We start from the raw sequence: 20538 nt of genomic DNA on the forward strand, positions 1-20538 counted from the left end.
TTTTCTTCACAGTCCAACTCTCATGTCCATACATGGCCACTGGAAAAACCATAGCCTTGACTAGACGGACCTTTGTTGGCAAAGTAATGTCTCTGCCTCTGAGTATGCTATCTAGGTTGGTCATAACTTTCCTCCCAAGGAGTAAGCATCTTTTAATTTCATGGCTGCAGTCACCATCTGCAGTGATTTTGAAGCCCCCCAAAATAAAGTCTGACACTGTTTCCACTGTTACCCCATCTATTTGCCATGAAGTGATGGGACCAGATGCCTTGATCTTAGTTTTCTGAACTTTTTCACTCTCCTCTTTCACTTTCATCAAGAGGCATATAATTCAAACTAAATGCTGTATTTTTGTACCTGATAAATCCTTTAATGCAACACATTTGAACAACATGAAAAATCAGATTTCTGCTCTAAGTGACCCATTCCCTAGTCTTGACAATCTTTAAAAAACACTAGTGAGGGAGGCTCATGGCTAAAACATTTACTTTTAATTCCACTAATGTTATTAACTATACCATTTGTATTTTGCTTGTTTCACAAGATTATTATTTCTTGTATTACCAAGTATATGACTGAGCCTTCAACGGAAATGATGACTAGACTTGAAGCAGTTGATCAAATGTATAGTTCGATATATGATCAATGATTGTAATAGTGTAACTCTAGAAGGCAATGGCAACCCACTCCAGTACTCTTGCCTGGAAAATCCCATGGATGGAGGAGCCTGGTGGGCCACAGTCCATGGGGTTGCGAAGAGTCGGACACGACTGAGCATCTTTTCTTTCACTTTTCACTTTCATGCACTGGAGAAGGAAATGGCAACCCACTCCAGTGTTCTTGCCTGGAGAATCCCAGGGACGGGGGAGCCTGGTGGGCTGCCGTCTATGGGGTTGCACAGAGTCGGACACGACTGAAGTGACTTAGCAGCAACAAAGAACTGAAAAGTCAATGCAGGCTGTACTCTTTAAGGCAGTGCATTTCATATTGCAATTGTGCACGTGTGTGTGTGTGTGTGTGTGTATGTAGGTGTCTGTGTGTGAAGTTGCTTCAGTCATGACTGACTCTGTGACCCTATAGATTGTAGCCCGCCAAGCTCCTCTATCCATGGAATTCTCCAGGCAAGAATACTGGGATGGGTTGCCATGCCCTTCTCCAAGGAATCTTCCCTCCAAGAATCAAACCCACATCTCTTATGACTCTTGCATTGGCAGGCAAGTTCTTTACCAATAGCGCCACCTGGGAAGCCCATGTATGTGTGTGCATATATATAATTTCGCAAATTTAAAGCTTACTTCCCCTAAGGTATCGTCTAGGAGTGTCAGGGTGGGGGTCCTTGTAGTAATTTAGGTTTATGCTTTATAGATATATTTTATGTTCAAGACACTGTCTGATCTATTAACCCTCTACTCTATAAATACTTTGATAGTGTTATGTAATCAAATATGAAAGAGACAGACACATGATGTCATCTCTTTTCACACTTATTTATCTTAGTAAGATCCAAAACACTTAAAATTATATATTTTATTCCTATCATCTCCCACCTCCTTCATTTATTCATACTCTTATTTAAATGTGTGCCATTTAAAAGAGTGTTCTGATATTTATCCAAATCTTTATTTTTCTTGGTAAAAATGTAACATGCTTTGCATCATTTCACTTATTTAATCTTTTCGTGTGAGGCAGACAGCCTCATATTCTGTATAGAAAGCATCACTTTTCAGTCACACCTCATATATCTGGCATTATTGGGAAATGAGGTTTCCACATGATTGAATTTTCCAGATAATACATCTGAGTTGACCGGGCTTTTGCTGAGCACCTTGCACAGGGCCAGCGCAGGGCACACAAGCCTAGTAAGTAAGATTCCCACAGTTCATAGCCTGAGGCTGGGGGTGAGGTGGGCTTGCCACACACAGGCTTTAATAACTGTAAAACAACGCGCTAAGCAGTATGATGTAAGTATGTACTAAGCGTTGTGGAAATACAAATGAGGGTAATTAATTCATGTTGGAGGGTGAAGAACCTTGGGGAAAGCCACTGAGAGGCATTTACCCCTGAGTTGGGCCTTTGAAAATGAGTAAGAACTTTTTTAATGTCTAAGTATATTTTTCTGACTCTTTATTGAAGTATAGCTGATTTACAAGGTAGTGTGAATTTCTACTGTGCAGTAAAGTGACTCAGTTATGTGTGAGTGTATATATATATATATAATTTTCCATATCCTCTTTCATTATGGTTTATCATGGGATGTTAAATACAGTTCTCTGTGCTAGACTGGAGGACCTTGTTGTTTATCCATCCTATATATAATAGTTTGCATCTGCTAATCCCAAACTCCACTCCTTCCCTCCCCGCAGAGTCTCCTCAACCTTGGCGACCACAAATCTGTTCTCTATGACTGAGTCTATTTCTGTTTCATAGATAGGTTGATCTGTGTCATGTTTTAGATTCTGCACATAATTGATACCGTGTGGATTTGTCATTCTCTTTCTGGCTTACTTCACTTTGTATGATATTCACTAGATCATCCACGTTGCTGCTAGTGGCACAGTTTTGTTTACGGTTGAGTCGTATCCCATTGTATCTAGGTACCACATCTTTATCCATTCCCTTATCCATGGACATGTAGATGGTTTCCATGTGTTGGCTATTGTGAATAATGCTGCTGTGAACGTACGGGCACATGCATCATTTTGAACTTTAGCTTTTTTCTGGATATATCCCCAGGAGTGGGATTTCTGGATCATAGAGTAAATCTATTTTTAGCTTTTTGAGAAACCCCCATGCTTTACCAACTTATATGCCCATCAATAGTGTAGGAGAAACTTCTATAATGAGAGGGAGTGGGGTGGTGGTTGGGAGAGATGTGAAAGAGATCCTAAGAGAAATATTCCTAAGCATTGACCTGTCTAAGTACATAAAGAATTGAATAATTAAATGGTAAGAACAATGCCACTAGTCCTACTACTAAGCAAAGCAGTCAGCACGTGTCCACTTAGGGGGTACTCACTGTGTGTCTAGCACTGTGCTAAGTGCTTTCCTTGAGTTAATGTTTTTCACAAATATACACACATTTTCTTTGAAAGAAAATGTGCTGGGTAGAATTCAACCCCTTCCTAATGTTCTACTGTGAATATAAATGTCTGTGCCCCATTGCAAACACATTTTAAGCCGGCCTGCTGGCTGTCATTCGCCACCTCCCCTACTTGGATATATTTAGTTGAGCTGTCATCATTCCAATCCACAGTCAGTTTCACATTGACATCATCTCCCCCTCTGGCTTCTCTAGGATTTGTGACTCTTCTCTGGACGTACTTCAGGATGCACACTGACAGTAACACCCGGGGGATTTCTTGGGCTCTTGAGAGCGGTGGAAATAACACTCAGATGGGCGGTGCCCTTGGCTCTGAGAATACAGGACAGCACCCAAGCATGACGTGCGTTCCTGCACTTGCAGAGATCAAGCTCTAGCTCCAGTTCTCCACTGAGAGGATTCACCCCCAGGAGACATTTAGTGGTGTCTGGAGGCATTTTTGGGTTTCACTGTTGGCGAAGGTGGAGGCCTACTGACATCCAACGGGTAGTAACGCTGGGGTAACAAAAGATGCTGCTGAAACTTCTGCCATAAACAGGGTACCCCCACCCAACAGAGAACGATCTGGTCAAAATTGTCCATAATGCTGAGGTCGAGAAATGCTGCTCTAGCTATAGATTTACGTTATAAAGCTAAAAATGGGAATAATTCATGCCCTAAAAACTCATTTTTTTCCTTGACTGTTTCATATCCATTGGGGTCATAAGAGTCATAGCATAGAAGAATTCTTAGGAACTTGAACGGGGTATATCATTCATTCATTAGGGAAGTTAAAAGTAGTTCGTTTGTGTATGTAATACTCTCACTTCTTTGTTTCTTGTTGAGTGAGGGACTCTCTCATGCTGTGCATGTGTGTGTGTATTCAGTAGCCCATGCATAGATCTCTCTGCAAGGGAAAAATATGAAATGGTGTAGTGCCAGGAATCCTACTAATATTATCAGTATCTTGGCAATTTAAAAAAATCTGCAAAGAGAAAAGTGGTTGAATTTTCATAATGGGAATTCAGCTTGTTTTCCATTTTTGCCATTCAAGTCCATGTTATATTACTATTTTACCAGTTTGTATCTATTCCTTTTCAGTGTAAACACAGCATTGAATTAGATAATCTGAAAATGGGTGTTCTGTGAGATTTACAGAAGCTTATTATTTCTTATTTGTTTGGGGAGAAAAAACAATTACCATCTGAAAATACCAAAGTCAAATTCTAACACTTTTAAAGTTGCTCATGATAGAAACTGTCGACATTATAAACTCCAGAGAATAACATTTGCATCCATTGTTAATTTGTCCCATGCTTGAACCGCATGTCACATTCCTCAGATGGTGTGTATTTACAGTCGGATACCCAGAAAAAGATGTATGCTTTCTTCTTAGGTGGTAATCATTCCATTTCTACTAGCCATGGTAAGCTATTCAGAGACAAAGGAGATGAAAAGAGTTGAAAAAGTTATAATGGAGAAAGTTTGGGAAAAGTGGAGATATCACTGTGCTCTTTAAGGTTCTTGCCTCATGGAAATAGAGTATTTCAACTTTTGCCTGGAAATTTATCTCTGTATCTTCCAGACAGTTTCCCAAAACTTTTCTTGACCAGATTTAGAGCTTTTTGGTTAGACAGTAGAATGTTTATGCTCCTGGATAACTGCTTCTTCTTCATCTTCTCTCTGTTACTCTCTCTTTCTCTCTATATATACATATTTGTGTGTGTATATATATATATCGGAGAAGGCAATGGCACCCCACTCCAGTACTCTTGCCTGGAAAATCCCATGGATGGAGGAGCCTGGAAGGCTGCAGTCCATGGGGTCGCTGAGGGTCGGACACGACTGAGCGACTTCACTTTCACTTTTCACTTTCATGCATTGGAGAAGGAAATGGCAACCCACTCCAGTGTTCTTGCCTGGAGAATCCCGGGGACGGGGGAGCCTGGTAGGCTGCAGTCCATGGGGTCACACAGAGTCGGACACGACTGAAGTGACTTAGCAGCATATATATATATATATATACATACACACACACACACACACACACACACATACATGCGTACATATGATTGAAACTGTAACAATATGAAGACTACTTCTCTTTCACCATTTTATTGTTGATTATATAAATAACTTTACTTCCTTTTGATGTTTTCAATTTCATTTTTTCCTCTTGTGGCAAAAGATTCAACTATAATTTTCCTCTCTTCCAAACAGAGATCCAGATTATATTACATTTGGTCTGCACACACTCTTTTAAGGCAGGGATTATCATACTCTTTTTATGCATGGGGAAACTGAGGCTGAGGAATTCCTTAATTGTTCAAGCTCTGTCTGCTCCCTAAATCCTTATTTACTTCATTATAATACATTGATATTTATATAAAGATGATAAAAATTGTTTTAGCTCTTCTAATGTCATAGTCTTAGATGTGCATGCATACTCAGTCCTATCCAACTCTTTGCGACCCCATGGACTGTAGCCTCCCAGCTCCTCTTGTCCATGAAGTTTTCTAAGCAAGAATACTAGAGTGAGTGACCATATCCTACTCCAAGGGATCTTCCTGACAACAATCAAACCCATGTCTCCTGTGTCTCCTGTATTGGTAGTTGGATTCTTTACCATTAGCACCACCTGGGAAGCCCAATGTCATAGTCTTAGATATGTAAGACTATTTTCAGATGTGTGGCTTTAGGATGATGGTAAATCAACTTTTACTGAATTTGGCTCCTGCTGCTCAGTCCTTAGTTGAAGTTCCTACCCTTTTGGTATTTCAAGACTCCCAAGGCACATGTACAAGAACCTTTCCTCTGTCAGTAAAATAAAGTGTATTCTTCCAATTTCCCATGAATAGACATGTTTAAACCTCTGGTCATGAATGAAGTAAAATATGCTCATGTGTTTGTAGTGAACTCTAACTGTATCTACACATGTACATATTATTTTTCACCTGTGAGTAATTACATTTATCTATATATTTCATATCTAATATATCTATCTTTGCTGCTAATCCTATATCTGTTCTCTGTGACTCTATATTTAACACCTGCATGATAGCTTAATTTAGCTTTATGAGGAATTTGTATGCAAATCTATATCATACTCAATACAAAGGTTCAAATTTTACCTGAAAAATAAAAATACAAATTTTAGTCATTATGAGTTATTTTGGTCAATGTAAATTGACTTCCTTGTTTTTTAAAGCATTTCAGTGTTGATAATTGCTATAATGTCAATAAACTGAATGCTCACATCTAGGATTATTCCTGCCTTTTAAAATTTTTTTCAAAAATAGTATTATGGGTTAAACTGTGCTCGTCTCTTTCCCCCATCCGTATGTTGAAGTTCTAGCCTCCAGTACCTCTGAATGTCACATTACTTGGAAACAGTCTTTAAAGAGATAACTCAAATATTCTTTAAAGAGGTAATTTTAAAGTAGTCTTTAAAGAGACAATTCAAAATATTCTGCTATTTCCAGGGAGTTAAGTACTGTTCTTTAGTGGAGTAATTTTATACTTCTAAAGAAATCACATCTAGATTTCTATAGAATGGATAGAATTTATTTTTAAGATGCTATTATGAGAGTTGGTGCATGACTGAAAATTATGTAATTATTAACATTGTGCTTGTTAAAAATAGACTTGATTCTCCTAAAGCATATTCTCTTGTCTATAGTTAATGCAGAAGAGTTCTTTATGCAAAAAGAAAGAGGAGAAATTTAAAAGTAGAAGTTAAGGGTCAAAAATAAAATAGCTTTACTCAAGAATAGGAAACCATGAAGCTTATGAAGGTAACTGAACGTTTATAACTTTTCAGAGGTGAGCTAGAAATATATAGATTTTTCAAATCATACTGTTTGCCTAGGTTTCCTTCCAGTGCCTTGCGATTTGCATCACAGAAATTCAAGTATTTAGGCTTTGCTTGGATCTGTTGGCTGATGCGTCTTCTAAGTATTTTTAAAACTGAAACTATTTTCCTAATAGACTTGCTTAAGTTTTGAGATTTGAATGTTAATAGTTTGGGAATGCTTTTTTCTGAAAAAGTAGCACGATTTAAGAATAATAAATAACTACCTAAAGGTAAAGCTTCCTGGATGACTTAACTGGTAAAGAATCCACCTGCAATGCGGGAGACCTGGGTTCGATCCCTGGGTTAGGAAGATCCCCTGGAGAAGGGTAAGGCTACCCACTCCAGTATTCTGGCCTGGAGAATTCCACAGACTGTAGAGTCCATGGGGTCGCAAAGAGTTGGACACAACTGAGCGACTTTGACTTTCACTTCACTTTCACCTAAAGATATTTGTTAACTAGCTGAAATTGCTCTCAGAACTTACCTCTGTGACCTGTTTTGTTATTCAAATGTTTATTTATATCATGCCAAGGATTGGTAATGCTTTGCAGGGTTTATTAGAACACCTTTCAGTTCAGTTCAGTTTAGTCGCTCAGTCGTGTCTGACTCTTTGCGACCCTATGAATCACAGCACGCCAGGCCTCCCTGTCCATCACCAACTCCCGGAGTTCACTCAGACTCATGTCCATTGAGTTGGTGATGCCATCCAGCCATCCCATCCTCTGTCGTCCCCTTTTGCTCCTGCCACCAACCCTTCCCAGCATCAGGGTCTTTTCCAATGAGTCAACTCTTTGCATGAGGTGGCCAAAGTACTGGAGTTTCAGCTTTAGCATCATTCCTTCCAATGAACACCCAGGACTGATCTCTTTTAGGATGGACTGGTTGGATCTCCTTGCAGTCCAAGGGACTCTCAAGAGTCTTCTCCAACACCACAGTTCAAAAGCATCAATTCTTCAGCACTCAGCTTTCTTCACAGTCCAACTCTCACATCCATACATAACCACTGGAAAAACCATAGCCTTGACTAGACAGACCTTTGTTGGCAAAGTAATGTCTCTGCTTTTGAATATGCTGTCTAGTTTCATCATAACTTTCCTTCCAAGGAGTAAGCATCTTTTAATTTCATGGCTGCAGTCACCATCTGCAGTGATTTTGGAGCCCACAAATAATACAGTCTGACACTGTTTCCACTGTTTCCCTATTTCCCATGAAGTGATGGGACCAGATGCCATGATCTTCGTTTTCTGAATGTTGAGCTTTAAGCCAACTTTTTCACTCTCCTCTTTTACTTTCATCAAGAGGCTTTTTAGTTACTCTTCACTTTCTGCCATAAGGGTGGTGTCATCTGCATATCTGAGGTTATTGATATTTCTCCCGGCAATCTTGATTCCATCTTGTGCTTCTTCCAGCCCAGCGTTTCTCATGATGTACTCTGCATAGAAGTTAAATAAGCAGGGTGACAATATACAGCCTTGACGTACTCCTTTTCCTATTTGGAACCAGTCTGTTGTTCCATGTCCAGTTCTAACTGTTGCTTCCTGACCTGCATATAGTTTTCTCAAGAGGCAGGTCAGGTGGTCTGCTTTCCCATCTCTTTCAGAACACCTTTACCACATTTCAAATAAAATCAGGATAGCACTTGAGTAGTTTCAAAACTGCAAGGTGGATCCTTCTCTTAGGAAGTTAGCAATGTGATTAAATTAATTCCAAGATAACAGTCTCAAAAATAGTTTTAAAATATATCAAAATTTTAAAGATAATCAGTTTTTCTTAGATTTGTTTATTTGGTACATTTTTCAAGTTACGAGAGGCAGGGAGAATTTTACTTTTGTTCAACCACAGTGTGAATATGATAGATCCTTAAACTTCAACTGGGAAAAAATTAATCTTTTCATTTCATTGTATTATATGCTTGTTGTATATCTGCAGTAACTCAAACTGAGTCCTGTATTGGATGTGAAAAAGTGTCTGTAACCCTTCCTTGGTAAGAAAATTATGAAGGAGAATGAAAGCTGCATTTTTGGGTGTATGGTAGCTGGTCAATTTAATTGATTGCATCATTAATACATTTATTTTAACTTCTCTAGGTTAATGGAAGGATGGTTTAAATCAAGTTTAAGTAAAGAAATGGAGCTATAGCCTCTAAAATATTGACTGAGATTCTTTATTTCTTTTACGGTTCAGTTTTTAATGATCACTGATGACTTTTTTCCTAAGGAAATAATAAATGTACATGATTTTACTCAAAATTAATTGTTTAAATTTTGCAAGCCATCTTTGAAGTGACTTCTAAGATACAGATTGATGGAAAATACAATAGAACAATAGAGCATAACTTATTATGACATAGCTCTGATCTTCCTCATGAATGACATGCTGCCAAATTCAGCACCATCATCAATGCATGATAGTATATTTCTGTTCTACTTTGATGGATTTCCTTTGTTTTTACCACCAAACTCTCTGAGCCTCAATTTCATCAATATAAGAGATCTATTGTAAAGACTAAATGTCAGATAGAGCACAGATTTGTGATTGCCAAGAATGAGGGGGAATGGCAGAGGGATGGAGTAGGAATTTGGGATTAGCAGATGTAAACTATTGATATATAGAGGATGGATGAACAACAAGATCCTGCTTAATAGCAAGATCTTGCTATATTCTCTTGCATATAGCAAGATCTGCATCTTGTTTCTGTATAGCAGAAATTAAAAGAACACTGTAAATCAACTATATTTTGATAAAATAAATTTAGAAAAAGATTAAATGTCAAAAATATGTAGCATTTGCCTCAGAGGCTGCCTATAGAAAGGAAATAATAAAATAATTCATTATACAGATACTCATACATTTGTAAAGTTAATACTAAAGTTAAGATTGGTAAATATTAGTAACAGTAACACCATGGAGATCATTCTAAAACATACAAGTTTATATTCATAGCTGTTACTGCCCTCAGGGAACTTGTGCACACAGATGATGTTAAAGCAAGTCAGGGTAGATCCATAGCTCAATCCATGGGAAAAGTGAAAGTTGCTCAGTCATGTCTGACTCTTTGTGACCCCATGGACTATACAGTCCATGGACTTCTCCTGGCAAGAATACTGGAGTGGATAGCTTTTCCCTTCTCCAGAGGATCTTCCCAACCCAGGGGTCAAACCCAGGTCTCCAGCATTACGGCTAGATTCTTAACCAGCTGAGCCACCAAGGAAGCCCAAGAACTCTGGAGTGGGTAGCCTATCCCTCCTCCAGCATGTCTTCCTGACCCAGGAATCGAACCCGGCTCTCCTGCATTGCAGGTGGATTCTTTAGCAACGGAGCTACCAGGGAATCCCCAATCTATAGGACTTCTCCCTTAATCCAATGATGTATTTGGTGACCTTCTTTTGGCCTGGTATCCATAAAATAATTATATAACAAAAACATAAAATGAAATAAAAATGGGAAAAAGTGTAATAAAGTGGAAACTAAAGGAAAATGATCTCTAAAAGAGAAAATGATCTCTGAAAGGCTTGCATCACAGACTGCCTGCCCTCCACCTCCATGGAGAATCCATAGCCACTCAGACTGGAGCAGCTGCTGTCGCTTCCTCTCTATTCAGTTCAACAGTTGCTCATGAACTTGCCAGTGTCCTGTTCCTTACAGGTAGTGGTTAGGGGAAATACTGATTATCAGGGACTAAATCAAGACCACTAAGCCAGTTTGTAAAGGAAACTTGACAGTGAAGAGCAGGAAAATGGAAATTACTTTCAGATATTCCTAATCTGCACCAGATTTGGGTTGGGATTCTAGCAATAAAACGTCCTGTATCTTATTAGTCATCACTTGAGTCATTTGTTCCCCTTGTTCCTTAATCAACTCCTGTCATTTTAAGAGTGGTTTTGTAGAGCTTTCACTTAAGTGTAGGGAATGATGATTTTCACTCAAACCTGTAACTGTTTTTGTTGTTGTTTTCTTTCTCCTTAGGGACGCAGATCTATTCTTGTTAGACACAAGGAAAACCCAAGCTCTCGATGTGGGTTGGCTTGTCTTTGATATCACTGTGACCAGCAATCATTGGGTGATTAATCCACAGAACAATTTGGGCTTACAACTTTGTGCAGAAACAGGAGATGGTAAGCACTGAATTTTGTACATTTTGTGGTACTGGTTTGTACCCATTGAGAGTTACAGCTTTTTGTGGGATTTAACCAATGTATTTTTTATACACACAATGTGCAAAGTGGTGCAGTCTATAAGACAGAGCAATATATTGATTAGTTAATTGATTTGTAAACAACATGCATTTATTGTCAGGCTCTGCAATGGCTGTGGGAGGTAAAGACAACTTAAGCCCTCTTCTTGGTCTTGGGGTTTTTATTCTTGTGTTGAAGGCCTGTATGTAAATAAACAGCACAACTGTAATATAGCAATACTGAAAGAAAGTGATGTGTGAGGTGCTGTGGATCCATGTCTTAACTGTGGTGGTGGTTACACAGCTGTGTAATTTGTAAAAACGTATAGAACTGTACTCTAAAGAAGAATAAATATTACCATAGTCAAAGAATGTCTCAAAACTTGACTTAAAAAAGAAATATATATCAAAGCAGGCGATAGGGAAACAGACAAATGACCTACCATAACACAGAGGAGGGTGAGGATGGAACAAAAGACTCACGAATATGCAGAAGATGTTACTGAGTTAGATCTTAACATACTGTAATATTTGATCAAAAGACAACAGCTCCAGGATCACTTCTGGGAGAGATTTGTTGACTTTAAAAAAAGAAAAGAGCAACCTAAAAGTTGAGAGTTATGTTTTACTTGGTGGACAAAACTGAGGACTTAGGCCTAGGATGCAGCCTCTTATATGACTAAGTTCAGTTCAGTTCAGTCACTCAGTTGTGTCCGACTCTTCGTGACCCCATGGACTGCAGCATGCCAGGCCTCCCTGTCTATCACCAACTCCCGGAGTTTACTCAAATTCATGTCCATTGAATCAGTGATGCCATCCAACCATCTCATCCTTGCATGACTAAGGGACTGCTCTAAAGAGGTAAGGGGGGAGCCAGGATATACAGAGATTTTTTTACAACAAAGACCAGGTAATTGGAATATCAAGGGATTACTGTTAATTAAAGAAAGCAAGACATCTCAAGTTAGTGAATTTAGGGCTTTTCTATGTATGGGAAGATGCAAGGGTCTGGGCTCATTGAAATCATCCCTCTGATATGCACCTCAGCTATTGGGGGCCAGTATCCTGTACTTTCTCATCCGGAGTCTCCTCCGGTGCACTGCTGCGGGGATTGGGTGGCTGTGGCGGCTGACAGTTTGATAGGGAGGCATCCTGTTTCCACCCTGAGTTCCCTCGGGGCTGACTGGGGCGTCTGTAATGGGATGGCTTGATGCTGCAACGACCTTTGTTTACTGATACGGCAGGTGGTATTCTTAGTACACAGGTCTATAGGAAATCTTTGCTGAGAAGCTTCAGAAGGTATTTTTATGCTCAGAAGTACTCATTGAATAAGGATGTGCTATGTGCTTGGCTTAATGCTGGAGATAAAATGGTGAACAAGTGCAGAGGTGGCTTCCTGAGGCTTGCAGCTAAATGAGGCATAAGTAGTCCGCACGTAATATCATTGAGTGCGTGTGGCTACATGCTGAGTGTCAAACAGTGAGAAAATTCTGGCTGCAATGATAACGTTCAGGAAAATGTGATTGGCAAAGAAATTGGAGGGCAGGCATTTTGGGCAAACAAAAGAGTGTTCACAAAGACTATGATGAGAAGGATTTTGGCCTGTTTGATCAAGAGGTCAGGGAGTACAAGGCTTGGTTCACCTTTGATCACTCAGAGTCCAAAGTTTTAAATTCAAATCTAGACTTCCAGGTCATTTAAAATTATATTTGTTACCACAGGAGGATAAAACATCCTTTAATGATTTGTTTCCTTGATCAGTGCTTTCAAAATATTCAGAAGTCTACCAAGTGGGCCTAACTTATGCTTTTGCTCAACACCCGAAAATAGTAGGATCGTGGCTGCAGAGTGTGGTTTTAAAAGTGATGATTTCATCAACATGCATCTGCCACAGGTGTACACATGATGCATGTTGATGTATGGCAAAATCAATACAATATTGTAAAGTAAAAAAATAATAATAAAAAATTTAAAAAAATGATGATTTATTAGAGAATGTGCCCTATTTTAGTTTACTCTCTTTAGCTTTTTGCAGGATCCAGCAATAGAAACATCAGCCCTAGAATCCTTCTCCTTTCTATATTGCACTAAAGCCTTGCTTAATAAACTGCCGAGTTAAGTAAAAGTTAGATCTGCCCTGGGTCATTTTCAAGGAGGATCATTACTGATGCAATTGGACTTCATGGAAACATTGTTTTACCTACAACCAGATTCGTAGCCTGAGAATCAGACCATGCCCAGTGCTGTTACCCCAAAGACTGTGTATGTGGAGTGAGGTTGACAGACACAAATCAAACATATTCCAGAGTTTGTCTACTGAAGGTTTCACGTGCCTCAGATCTTGAGCTAGAAAAGGAAGGCTCTTATTTAAAGTGTTACAGACAAGTTTGAGACATCTGCTCCCAATCCAGACTTTTCCATAGATTTTAATTACAATACTGATGTTTTAAATTCTCATAAGCAATTAAGATATTTTGAATTATAAGATATTTTCCATAATGGCTTTGAGACTATCATTGAAGATTTTCAGAGTTCAATCATTGTAAATGTAGACAGAAAGGCATACATCTAAATAATCTCCCTTAAATTTTTACAGTGTTCAACTACTCTACATTTATGGTCAGAAATGTGACAGGGAAATGTACCCGGAGGGGCTGAGCCAGGAGTCTCTTCCCTGGTATGCGGTCCAAAGAAAAATTAAATTAGTGGTATGTGCTTCCCTCAGTCTTTTCCTTGGAGATATGCTGAAATGTCTAACTAAACAAAACTCAGGAGATCTGTGAAATATGACCCCTGTTTCTTTTTAACTTCCTCACCCTTCCCTCCCAACTAGAAAATTCTGAAATTTCTCTATTTTTTTTTCTACTTCTTCTATGTTGGTTTTCTTTCCTTTACACTCTAAACTGTTTAGTTCTTTCTTGCTTCCAATTCATCCTTTCCTTTGAGAACTACTTTATATTTTGTTTATCCTTTTCCTTTGATTGATTTCTCTTATATTTTAGGAGTAATTTTACTTTAAATGACTCATATTATTTATGGGTCTTTTTTGGGGCCTAAACTAAACTCACATTTAACTTCTTTCAAAGGTTTCCAAATTCTTTATTTAAAAGTTAGGCTTGAGATAGACAGCATTATGTTGCTTTTCTTTGATTTTTTAGTATTGTCTGATACAAAAATGTTAAAAGGATTAAATATGCTGGCAACCTGGCCTTTTGTATTTAAGCGATACTTAACTTTTAAACACTTAACAGATTTTAACCGGCATTAGAGCATATATGGCTCTGGGAAAGCAAGTGACCCTCTGGGGTCACCTTAGTTTTATTAACTACAACCTCATGGAAACTAGGCTTGTGGCATGCTTCTGTAAACATAGATAACCAGATGCCCCAACTTATTACTGCTCCTTCATCACTGCTGATGTTCTCAATGTTCTATTGGAATATTGCTTCAAACGGATTAGACAGACATCTTTTATTTGCAATAATGGATTCTGAACATGTTTACTTCTCAGCAAAGTAGTTGGAAATCGTAAAAAATGAAGCTCAGGAAAGCCAGCTTTCAAATTCTTTTGTTGACCATTATTCATTTATTGATTTGTTTGGCACAAAATCTTCTAGTGCCTATCCAGGCAAGACAAAGTGTTGGGAACTTCCTGGCAGTCCTGTGGTTAAAACTACAGACTTCCAATGCAGGGGCCAAGGGTTTGATCCCTACTTGGGGAACTAAGATCCCACACGCTGTGTGACACAGCCAAAAAGTAAAAATAAATAAAGGCAAAGTGTTAAGGAGACTATGAACTGGGAGATAGACATTTGTAGTTACTTTAGAAGGAATAAAGTGCCTTAAATCCGAAAAATAGTAATACAATCAAGACACTACAGGAAAATGTGAGAGAGGTGGTTAAGTCCAAATGGAGCCAAAAGCACCATGGCCCAGGTGACTTTTTGGGCTCCGTCACTTGGCTAAGATTTCAAGAAATGAAAATGAGGAGGGAGTGGAGTTGGTGTAAGGAAGGAGGAGTGAGTTAGTTCTTGGATGAAGAAACAGTGGGAGTAAATCCATAGAATGGCAAAATGGCATGGTATCCTTCAGAAAAACCCGAAGTCCAGACTAGGCTAGAAGAGCTTTCATGTATTTCTACGGTTGCGAGTGCTGTTATTTTATGAAAGGGACTGGGAGATCAGTTATGGACAAGCCATGACATTTATGTATATATTCTTGTAGCTTGACCACAAGTCATTGAAGAACTAGACTTGCTGCTTTAATCAATCAGAGTAACACTTGCATGATTGCATATTTGAATATCTGTTTCATGAGATCATAGATGTGTATTTCTGGCTCACAGTGGCATCCTTGGTATTTGGTACCGTGCAAGTTGTAGGTATTAAAAACATGTTCTGAATGATCACTGAATGAATTTGTGAAGTAAAAGATTCTTGCAGACCACCTGTCCTTGAACATGTTATTCTTTTTTTTTTTTTTAAGTTGAAGTATAGTGGATTTACAATGTGTTTGTTTCTGGTGTGCAGTAAATTGTTTCAGTTATATAAATATACTTGTTCATTTTCTTTTCCATTTTGATTTATTACATGATATTGAATATAGTTCGCTGTGCCATATAATAGGACCTTGGTGTTTATCTATTTTACATATATGAACATGTTACTCTTAAGAAGAAATTCCAAACTATAAATTTGGGTTGATTATTAACCAAACAATTTTGGTTTAACACAGGAGAACTTTATACCACAAACCACAGTACAGTAGTTAAAACTGCTTCAATCTTAAAGTGGGGAGGAAATCACTGATACGGATTGTTAAATTTTGTTTACCCTGCTCTCACAAAGAAAAAACAGCTAAGAAGCCGAAATATATTTTGGAAATCAAAAGACTGTTGAAATCAAAAGTAACATCATGATTCCTCAGAGGACATGTGGAAAGTATGTCAGTTTGTAAAATATTCTTTTTAGTAATTTGATAAATGAACTGCCATGGATTTGGCAGGAGAGTTTAAGGATATTCTATTGATTTTTTTCAGGCAGAATAGAAAATTCTCTGAGTTCCATATGTCTGTTTCAGCTAAAGAAAGCAAACTTATGAGCAAGCAAATGGAAAAGAAACATTGCTACTTCTTAACAGCAAAATTTAGAAATTCCATACAAGTGGTTGTACCAATTGTGCTAAATTAGTTTCAGAATTCTCGAACACTCTCTCATAGTAGTCAATAACCTGGTAAAATAGTTACTCTGTCTTTTTTGTTTTTTTTTTTTTTAAGCAGGAAATGATTAGGTTTAGATCTATCTTAAAATTTAAGATTTTCAGTTCCCTGATTTATAAAGATACATTAATTACGTGCCTTGTTAGATCTTTATTAAAATTGCTAGTAAATCTGCAGTAATTACGATCCTTTACATATATAAACATGCACACACTCACACATACATGCAAACACACAGACAAAAGTGTATGTACACAGAGTTTATTATCCAGAGAGCAATTTACTCTAGATTTTAACACTTGAGTTTTCTCGGCAAACACTATAATTTTCCATTGTTTGATGCTTTATATAGTTTAAACCGTCCAAGTAAATTAATTCTTTTTTTTTTTTTTTCAAATTTGGGTTTATAGAATAATTTAAAGATGGAAAACAAAGATAGTATTTTTGGGACCATTAGAATGTCTTTTTAAAAACTCTATGTTTTCAGACGTTTTAGGTTTGGCAATACTCAGGGTAAATTTTGCCAATGACTTTTTCCTTTCTATTCAAACCCACTTATATGTCAAGGAAAATTCAATCCGTATGTTTCTGATTCATTTGTATTCAAGTCATCAAAATGTTGTTCTGTCAGAGTATTGTTTAATGTCCAAGAAACAGTATAAGATTCTTTAAAAAAAAATAAGACTCTAAAATCCATTTTTCTTTGAACAAAGTTTGTGGCATAATTTCCAAGTGTATCAAGGTAAAAAATCAGATTTTAAGTCAAGGATTTCAAAGTTTTAGTAAATTTTGTAGCCAAATAAAGGGCAAGAAAATTTCAGAGGTATGAAACTATCAAATTAAATTCATTATAATGTTTAATATAATATAAAGAAATTTATAGGTCTTGTATGAGAACTTAGATTTTAAGGTTTTGATACTTAATTTAAATAAGGAGGATAAACAAAGTAGAAAGCTCCATTCTGGAAATACAAATTCTAGGAAGAAATCATTAGGAAAACTAGATTAAAATTTTGGCTTTGACAAAATAGTTTACATTTTAGCCATAGCATTAGCTAAATGAGTAAACGGGTAACACCTTTCAAGAATGTTGCACGGTTATATTAGACAGTAGTACCTGAAACATGGTAGGACAAGAATAAAATCTCTAGGTTGAATTGGATGAGAAAATACACAAAGACTTACTCCACATGACACCTTTAATTTAGGGTCAGTGCTTTTATTGTGGAGATTTTACAGATGATTTAATACGGTTTCAGATGAATTCACAAATGATAGTCCACTGGAGAGAGGCCGCATTGCAGGAGGATTCTTTACAGTCTGAGCCACAAGGGAAGCCCCAAGATTATTGACATATGTTCTTAAATCTTGAGTTGGAAGCATAATGTATTAGGTGCACGTCTAATAACTTCGGTTAACATAATGATTATTGGTAGGAAGCTTTTAAGTACATTCAGATCTAGGGTATGAAGCCAACAGAAATGAACATTCAGTGATATGTGCCATGATCAATTGAATGCTTATATTGGCTAGGTCTTCATAGGCATCAGGAAATATCAAGTTATTAATAATATGATAGCTTTAAGACTCAACCATTTTATTTTTAAGAAAGAATAATATAGTTATTTGGGAAATAACTAGTTACATCAATGAATATAAGGGAAACAGCGGTTGTTATAGGGTAATGTGTATTGTACAAGCATAATTGATTAAAGGCTGAAAAGGCTGACCTATATAAGACAAAAATTTCAACCCAGAGAGACATCAGTGTAAATTACTATCATTTGGCTTCATACACTCTTCATAAAACTATTAACAAACCTTGCACATCAATATGGCTTCTTTCAAGGACAGTTGAATTACAAGCAGTATTTTAATAGAACACGTGATTAAAACACGCTGATTGTCTTTGTTGAAGAGTTGGGCCCAAGAGCTCCTAATGTGTTAAGATTTTTAGCAAATTGTATAAAATCCCCACTACATAAATAATATTTTCCATTAAGAAAATCAGAAAACTGAAGAGACTCTATGCATTGATTGGAAAAACATCATAGAAGACCTCTCTGAAAGTCAAGGAAATGAACTATTAAAATTATTGCTTTCTCAGATTATAACCCATATTGGTTAGCAGCTGTATTTCCCATACATTATAAAGGGGTAAAGTTATGGCTTTTAAATTTTTTTTTCTGCTTACTGTGTGCTCAGTCTTGTTTGACTGTTTGCAACCGCACAGAGTCAGACACGACTGAAGCGACGCAGCAGCAGCAGCAGCAGCAACCCCATGAAGAGAGCACACGCCTGCCAGGCTCCTCTGTGCTTGGGATTTCCCAGGCAAGAACACTGGAGTGGGTTGCTGTTTCCCTCTGCAGGGGACTTTCCTGACCCAGGGATCAAACCCGTGTCTCTTCCCTCTCTTGTGCCACCTAGGAAGACTATTTTTCCTACTTGTTGGTACACAAAAACTTCTCTATTCCATATAGAGAAGGCTGAGTGTGGAAGAATTGATGCTTTCGAACTGTGGTTTTGGAGAAGACTCTTGAGGGTCCCTTGGACTGCAAGGAGATCCAACCAGTCCATCCTAAAGGATATTAACCCTGAATATTCATTGGAAGGACTGATGCTGACATTGAAGCTTCAATACTTGGGCCACTTGACGTGCAGAGCCGATTCACCGGAAAAGACCCTGATGCTGGGAAAGATTGAGGGCAAGAGGAGAAAGGAGTGACAGAGGATAAGATGGTTGGATGGCATCATTGACTCAATGGACATGAGTTCGAGCAAACTCCAGGAGATAGTGAAGGACAGGGATACTCCATGAAGGACACTACATGGCTTGCTGTAGTTCATGGAGTTGCAGAGAATCAAACACGACTTGGTGACTGAACAGCATCAGAGCTTTTCTAAAAGCACCAACAATTTAATCCTCTTGTATTTTCACCAACATAATTATTCAAGCTATATAAAAGATCTTGAGTTAGTGCAATTAAATTGAAAGTGCATATTTTTAAAACTTTTATTACCCAAGTTTTTGCCATGCTCTCTACTCTTCACTTGTGGGAATTTTAGGGTTCATTCCTGGAAATTGATAGCTGCCACACTTACATTAATAAGAAATGGGATTCCATTTTGTTTCTCCAAAAATATGAATGGGTTGCTTATTTCTATTGTCAGTTCTTAGGTGCAGAGTAATTTAACATACTGATAAATTTTTCTTTTCCAAAACTGCAATATTTGTGAGGTCTTCTTAATGTGTCACCTTAAAAATTAGATTTTTCAAAAATTCCATGATATATTTTGAATTAAAGAATATATACTCCTAATTAGAAAAATCTATTCTAGAATCTAAAGTTTTCATGTTGCCATACATTAACCAAATGTGCGGGTTACTCACTTTGACATTCTTTTCCTTTTATTAAATGTGAACACTTCTGTCTGAGAGAGATGTGGAGTTCTGAATGTGATATCTGCTTAAAGTTAGTAAGTCCTGGAATCTGTTTCTTTTCAATGCAAGTATCTGATTAAATAAGTTTGCTGAGTTATCCCTGGATTCCCTAACACAATCTTTTTTACTTCAGGGGGAAATTTTCCAAATTAAGCCCCTGTGTTGTCAATGACTATCTATCTGTGTTAAGGGTCAGATGATCTATATGGCTGCTTAATCTGAATATCAGCTGACATGGTGCTAATAAGTAGCAGAAGAAATTCAGAGATTAAGTGTGATATTTTTCTTTTTGTCCTGCTGTTTTGACTACAGTTTCTCATTATTATGCATCTCACTTCAGAAAGTTGAGGTATGTCCCCTTATCAGAAGATCTCTTAAACATTTTAAGATTTGATAATAGCTTTTCCCTTATCTGAACTTGATGTTTTAAAGCAATTAAGTCATTTTTGTTCATAAAACCATGTGCTTCCCTGCTGCTGAATTTATGGTGATGACAATTGGTTTCAAATAAATAAATGAGGGTCTCTACTTCCAAGAAAATGTATGAATCACGTATCTTGCTAAATGTTCTAATAGGAAAAAGGACCATATAGTCCTATGATTTGTTTTCAGTAAATATTACTATAAATGAAGTGGTTCTTTATGTACTGTTTACTGTTGAGGATAACTAGAGCATACTTGCTTGACTTTAGGATGAACATTTAAGAATAAATTAGGAAGATAGTCAAGGAATGCATGTGTGTGTGCTTAGTCGCTCAGTTGTGTCTGACTC

General features: G+C 37.5%; 1 protein-coding gene across 1 annotated transcript in view; it reads left to right on the forward strand.

Annotated features, from left to right (window-relative positions):
* Positions 1–20538, forward strand: part of BMP5 (bone morphogenetic protein 5) — a 144212-nt gene that overhangs the window by 85225 nt on the left and 38449 nt on the right. The window contains 1 exon segment of the mRNA NM_001305016.1: positions 10899–11047. Within this exon segment, the coding sequence (NP_001291945.1) occupies positions 10899–11047 (149 nt within the window).

This window comes from Bos taurus, chromosome 23 (assembly GCF_002263795.3).
Source record: "Bos taurus isolate L1 Dominette 01449 registration number 42190680 breed Hereford chromosome 23, ARS-UCD2.0, whole genome shotgun sequence".
Lineage (NCBI taxonomy): Eukaryota > Metazoa > Chordata > Mammalia > Artiodactyla > Bovidae > Bos > Bos taurus.